General features: G+C 45.9%; 1 protein-coding gene across 2 annotated transcripts in view; it reads left to right on the top strand.

The window, feature by feature from the left end:
* Positions 1-1,009: 1,009 nt before the first annotated feature.
* AFG3L2 (AFG3 like matrix AAA peptidase subunit 2) overlaps positions 1,010-6,893 on the top strand; it is a 33,879-nt gene continuing 27,995 nt past the window's right edge. For both annotated transcript variants that reach the window (XM_087818661.1, XM_087818660.1), the window contains exons 1-3: positions 1,010-1,141; positions 5,243-5,342; positions 5,643-5,720. In XM_087818661.1, the coding sequence (XP_087674787.1) occupies positions 1,025-1,141; positions 5,243-5,342; positions 5,643-5,720 (295 nt within the window). In that variant the 5' untranslated portion in view covers positions 1,010-1,024. The remainder of the gene's footprint in view (positions 1,142-5,242; positions 5,343-5,642; positions 5,721-6,893) is intronic.

Below are 6,893 nucleotides of genomic sequence, written 5' to 3'. Positions count from 1 at the left end.
TGATACTGTGGTAGTAGCAACCAATGTTTTGGTATGTTCTCACTTGTGCCCCCGCCGCATCCCCCACACGCCAGGATGCATATACAAAGCAGCCATCCCCATACACAACGGACAGGTCTCCACTGCCCGGAGAACTCACCCTAGTATCTGAAAATCACTTCTCTTTGAAACGGCTCCTGATGGGCCCAAGCGTTAGACGTCAGAGTCCCAGCACGTTTATTAGGCAGTTCGGTCTCTGGCTTGGGTCTCTGCACTGCTCTCCTAGGAGTTCAGGTATGTGCTTCGGCCCCTCTAGAGCCGAGAACGATGCCCATCACTGAGTAAGCGCTCAAAATATTTGACCGGCGACTTACAGAGAGAGTGAATGGCCAAAACGTCCAAGGTGGCTTCGCTCCTACGGGGTCTGAGGCCCCAGCAGCCTTTCGCATCTTATCCCGCCGCTGCCCTCCTACTAGCGCCCGCCCTCCACTCGCCCTCAGCGCTCCTCCCTTAGGCCCCGCCCACCGCCTGCCAGGCCCCTCCCCTCAGGCCCCGCCTCCCACTCCCCATTCTCCAGTCCCCTTTCTGCCCCGCCCACCGCCCTCCGCTCGCCCTCCTCCCTTAGGCCCCGCCCGCGCAGCCCCGCCCACCGCCTTCCAGGCCCCTCCCCTTAGGCCCCGCCGCCGGCCCCGCCCTCTACTCCCCATTCTCCAGTCCCCTTTCCGCCCCGCCCACCGCCCTCCGCTCGCCCTCCACGCTCTTCTCCGTAGGCTCCACCTCCAGCCCCGACTGGGCGACGTGCGGAGCCGCGGGAGCCGCCGGGACCGAGGGCCGCCTTACGGCTGACGTCAGCGCGCCGAGGTCGGGAAAAGCGCGCCGCGAGAGCGTGGGCTCGCCCCTGAGCGGCGGGCCCACGGCACTGTCCTGCGGTGTCTCAGTTTCGAGCGGTCCCCCGCTGGCCGCAGCCACCGGTCGCAGTCCTTCCGCCGGCCGCAGAGCCGCGCCTGCGCAGCGCCCCCTGCCCGAGCGGGTCGCACCGGCAGCCATGGCGCACCGCTGCCTGCTGCTGTGGGGCCGGGGCGGCTGCTGGCCCCGCGGCCTGCCCCCGCTGCTCATTACAGGCGGCGGCGTGGGCCCCAACAAACGGTCCTACCTGCGGACGGTGAGTCCCGGGCGCCCCGCGCCCTCCGCCCCGGCCGGGCCCGCTTCCGGGTCCGGGGAGCAGGGCGTCAAGGTCACCGGCCCCTGGGCGCGCTCGCGGACCGCCCGGCGTCCGGGGCGAGTTCTTCGCGAATGAGGCCGCGTGCGTTGCGTTCCGGGTGGTGTGCCCCGTGGTTCTCGCGAGCACGCTCGTGCTTGTCTGACGCTGGTAGCGAGTTGGATTTTGGGAAACATCTGTCTCCGGTGGAATCGGATCTTTGCGTCAGGGAACTTTCAGAGATCGTCCTCGAGGGTCCTCTGACTTCATTCATTGTGAACCAGTTTCACAAGCATGGCAACTGAGGCCTGAAAAGGTTAAGAGGAGCTTACCTGTCATATCGTCGGCATTGGTTGCCTTCGTTTTACCTTTGATAATGTTGGAAACTAGGATGCCTGTGCTCGGTACGCCTTTTAAGAGTCTACAGCATGAGCATGATGTAATAAAAGGACAGGCTTTGGGGTTAAGTTCTGTAACCTCTCTGCGCCTCCACGTTCCCATCTGTTGAGTGGGGCTGTAGCTAGCATTCTGTGTCTAGCACACAGTACACACCAATAAATACTACGTGATAGTTAATGACGCCTCATCGGAGTAGGCAGGGACTGGTTTTTGTTACATGAGGAGGCCTGTCTGTCCTCAGTAGAAGGCCACTGCTCTTGGTGATAACCAGCAGATGCAGGGCCTCCCTGCTGGGCTGTGAGAGTACATTTTTCTGAAGTGGTGGCAGCCATCTTGTTATGGGACCGGGGATGTGGCCGGAGCAGGTCTGCCTCAGGCCGGGGTGGAAGAAGCAGCAGGAGAGCCTAGGCAGGGCTGCTTGAGCCCACTAGGAAGTCAGAGGGAAGGGGCCTTGGAGACGGGTTCAGGGGATCAGCCCCGGCGGAGCTGCCACTGCCCGTGGCTCCCCTGGTTGCAAGTCTCCTGGGGTCCCTTAGCGTTTAGGAGATGCAGGCCTGTGGGGGAAGTAGAAGGAAAAGGGGATAGCTGGGGCATGCCCTGGGTCCTTTGTTTTGAGGCATTTATCTGTCTTGCAGGTGGGAGTTTCAGGGGAGGTCTCAGGGGAAGTTTTCAGCAGAATATTCATCAGTTCTGTCCAGGTGGTGGTCTCTACTGATTGGTCATCACCAGGGCAGGGGGTCATTAGTCATTACCCACCTGGTTTTGCTGCTTTTCTGGGCCTGGAGCTGAAATACAACTGAGGCATAGATGTTATATCTAGGGAGGTGACCTTCTGTATCTGGTTGTAATTTGCTCGTCCAGTTTGTTCCGTTATCTGTCCCAATTTCCCTATTCCACTTGTCCTGGCTTACTGGCCTGTCTCAATCTGTCTCCAGTAAAGGTTCATGAAGTAAGTAGTGGAAGTCTGCTATTTCAGTGACACAGGTTTTTGCCGTCAGTTCTTTTGAGGCCAGCTTTGCACTGGTTTACCTAGAGGTACACATGTAGAGGCAAAGGAACATGGTGGGTTAAGGCCTTCAAGTCAGTCACAGGAATCTGCCTCTTACTAGCCAAATTATTTTAGGAAATTATTTTAGCCTCTCCACTTAAAAGGGGGTATTGATAGTACCTGTGTGGAAGTAAGAAGTATCCAAACCTGTAAAGAGTTTTTATGAGTTTATTTGGACCAAACTGATGACAATGCCAGAAACAGAAAAATGCTTTGGAGAAAGGCAGTTTGCAGTTTCTTTTACACATTTAGAATTAAGGAGGGAACGTAAGGAAGACGACATGAAGGTGGGAGAAAGCAGGGTGGGGATTGGATAACAGGATAGTTAAGATTATGTGTTTTCTTGAGGGTAGTTATGCTTCTGAGGGGTCTGAAAAAGAGGCATTTCAAAGGTGTGTTAGGTGCACAGACGCAATGGACGGCTTGCTTAAGGCAAAGGTAAAACTTTTACTTAAAGAAGTTGTATGCCTGGGGTGTGGCTGCCCACCATAACCTTCCCAGTTAGGAACTCAGTGGTCAGGTCACCCCATGAGGTTTCTCTCATTTAGGTTTATTACAGCTTTTCTTTTTCATCCACACCTGCATTCATGATTTTTACTCTTTGCCGCTCCCTCACCAGTCTTGGATTATAGCCATCTCCTTCTACTCCATACTGCCCGGCACTCGCCCTTTTCAGTTTCTTGCATTGCATTCATTTCCCTATTTTGCCTTGCTCTAATTCCTCTCTTTTTGCCCCTGGAGATTACTGGACTTAGATATAATGAGCAGGTAGGATTTGCCTTCTTATTTTGCAGTTTTTATGTCAGGAATCTTATCTAAAAGGCCGTTCTTTGGAGTGACACTATTGTCCCTGTGAATCATCCATGCTGAGGTGTAAGGAAGTCCTCTGACAGTGATAACTGTCAGGCCAGCGTTGCTGTCCATCAAGAATAGTATCAGTGTTTCTGTCCTATTTTGCTGTGCAGAATTGTGTATTAATTTGAAGTTAAATAAGCTCATTTTTTATTTGTTTTAATTGTCATTTTCACATACCATACAATTCATTATTTTAAAGTGTACAATTCAGTGTTTTTTAGTATATTCACAACCTCATCTATGTCTTAATTTCAGAACATTTTTATCACCCCAAAAAGAAGTCCTGTGATCATTAGCAGTCACTCCCTGTTTCTCCCCAATCATTCCTCCAGCCCAAGGCAGCTCCTAATCTACATTCTCTATGGATTTACCTATTCCGGACATTTCATATGAATGGAATCATATGTGACTTTTTGTGTCTGGTTTCTTGAACTTAGCATCATGTTTTCAAGGCTTATCTGTGTGGTAGCGTTTATCAATACTTCTTTTTTTTTTATGGCTGAATAATATTCCATTGTGTGAACATACCACATTTAAAATCAATGGAAGCATATCCATTGATTTTAGAGTGGAAGGGGGAGAGAGAAACATCAAATCTGCAGCCTAGGTATGTCCCTTTGCCAGGAATCAAGCCTGCAACCTTTTGGTGTACGGAATGATGCTCCAATCAGCTGAGCCACCCCGCCAGGGCTACATTTTACATTTTGAGGATTCCAGACTTTTCCAAAGTGGCTGCACTATTTCCCATTCCCACCAGCAGCGTACGAGGACTCCACTTTTGTCCATATCCTCACCAGTAGTTGCTGTTGTCAGTCTTTTTTACTATTGCCACACTAGTGAATGTGAAGTGGTTTTTATATGGTTTTGTGATGTTTTACTTTTCTCATCAGACCATAAAGGAGGCAAATAATGATAGATGCTAATATAGATGAACTTCACTTTAAACATTCTCTTCTGTATTGAAAAGCTTGTCCTCCCAAAATATGGTGGTGAATTTTTACTTTGCAAAAGGATAAGAGTACTTGAACTTTTTCACTGCCAAATTTGGATATATTCCCTCAGTGTGCCTTACCTTTGCTTTTAACTGTGCAGCTAAAAATTTAATAGGAAGCGTCCTCAGTTTGTTTACATTATCCTTTGATTTATCTAGATGGTACTTACACACAACTTTTTGGCAACATGTTATTTAAAGCAAAGGTGTATCTGTAATGGGAGTTGTGTAACCAGGGTTCTCACTGGAATGACACTATATCAAGTATCTTTAGCAAATGTTCCTAGTATAAGTGTTATCAGTGATGTTGGACCATAACTTTCTTATCTTTAAACTAAGATAAATTTAGTATTATGTTTATAAGCAGCATTGTTCTTTAATTTCAGGTAAGTAATCTTTCAGTATTACCCTGCAAATTAGTCAACATGGAGCAGCAGATTTTCGGTGTCTGAGTTTGTCTTTTGAATGCTGCAAATTATGTAAACAATACCCAAGTGAATGTGTTGGCAGAGAGTGTAGTTGGGCTACAGTTCTAACTTATGTGTGAGTTTGAAGTACTCTTGTGTTCTGGATTGTGATTTATGTCGCTGGACGGAGTGGCCCAGTGCCAGACAACCCTCGACGTCCCTGGACAGCATCTTTCTGTGCTAGTCTGTAACCACCTGTTGAAAGGAGAAACATTTCATCCACATTATGATATTAGGAAGTGAAGCTCTTTAAAAAAATTCTTTATTTTAATGTAATTCATACTTTCATATGTGTCATGTTGCAGCTTTATCGCTATGCTACAGCTCAAGCAACGACCAGCAGAAATTCTCTTTTGACAGATGTAATTGCTGCTTATCAAAGATTCTGTTCTCGACCTCCAAAAGGTAAACACTTCGACCATAATGTTCTACCTTCTTGTTAAAGAGCCATGCCACAGTAAGTGTTTACTAAGCAGGTGCATAGGTGATATTTCAGGTTGTCTCCTCCTGTAAGCCACCCTACCTCCTGTCTGATGGTACACCCCTGGGTTGTGAAGTGTATTAGACCGATTTAGTCCTACATAAGAAATGTTATACTTTTAGTTTATGCTTTTTAATGATGTGTCAGTTGCTTTAAAAACAAACACATAAAACCTGATGACTTTTAGTTTGAGGACATGTATTTTCCCCCCCCTTTTCTAACAGGATTTGAAAAATACTTTCCTAATGGAAAAAATGGGAAAAAAGCTAGTGAACTTAAAGAAGCTATGGGAGAAAAAAAAGGTACCTTTTAAAAAGATTATTTTTTAATTTACCATTTTCCTCTAACATGATGTTGGTGATAGTTTTCACTGAACAAGAGTGTTATCTTAAGGCAGTTCTGAAACTTGTAGGTTATAAGTACACACAGTTTTATAGACCTGGTGTCTTATTTTACCTTTCATTTTCTCTTTATATTTTCTTGTCATTTTTCAAGTTGAATTAATTTAAGGTCACCTTAGAGATGTTGACTGACCAGTTATCAGTCATATTTAACTGTATATTTAATGAATATATTTGACACATAATTTAAGCCACTGAGAAAAAAATCTTAGAAATATAATACATGCAATTTATTTGACACATATGGTGGTATAGTGCATTTTTTCAAGTTGTTCTTCAGAGCCTTAAGGGATTCAGATGGCTATCTTCTCTGTGTCTTCACATGGCCTTTTCTCTATACACTTTTGTATCCAAATTTCCCCTATTTATGAAACACCAATTAAATTGGATTAGGACCCACCCACATGACCTTATTTTAACTTGATTATTTCTGTTAAGACCCTAACTCCAAATACGATCACTAGGGGTTAGGACTCCAACATATGAATTTGGGGTCAGGGGGACACAATCAACCCATGACAGTGACTAATTTCAGATTCTTGTAAACTAATTTTATGTGGGTGGGTTTTTTTGTTTTGTTTTGTTTTGTTTGTTTAATAAGCCCATTATCAGGATCATGTCTTTCCTACAAAAGAAACTATTAACTGTTCACTTCATAGGCATGGGAAAGCAGAGCACTTTCTTTTTACCTTCAAGTGGGAACTTAGGAATTCACTTACCTGCATTCACATCCTAACTCTCTTTCACTTAACACTGTAACACTGTCACTTAACACTGTAACAACCTATTCAACAAGTTAGTTAAGCTACAATTTCTTCATCTGTGAAATGGGTATACTCACCAGGTTATTGGATTATTGTGCAGATGTCATGAGATAATGTATGTGAAGCACTGACAAGTCTCCTTGAATGTTAACTCTTTGTATTAGTCTCATCCTTCCTCACAGTATTTTATTTAGTAACTGATCGGTTGCCATAATATATCTTGTAATAAGTCTTTTATTAAACTGTTCATGGCAGTATTGTTGAGAGATATGAAAACCTGTTATGCTGCTGTATACACTCTTTGCTTATG

The sequence above is a fragment of the Miniopterus natalensis genome, chromosome 7 (genome assembly GCF_054644295.1).
Source record: "Miniopterus natalensis isolate mMinNat1 chromosome 7, mMinNat1.hap1, whole genome shotgun sequence".
NCBI lineage: Eukaryota > Metazoa > Chordata > Mammalia > Chiroptera > Miniopteridae > Miniopterus > Miniopterus natalensis.
This window is presented reverse-complemented; position numbering and strand designations above follow the sequence as displayed.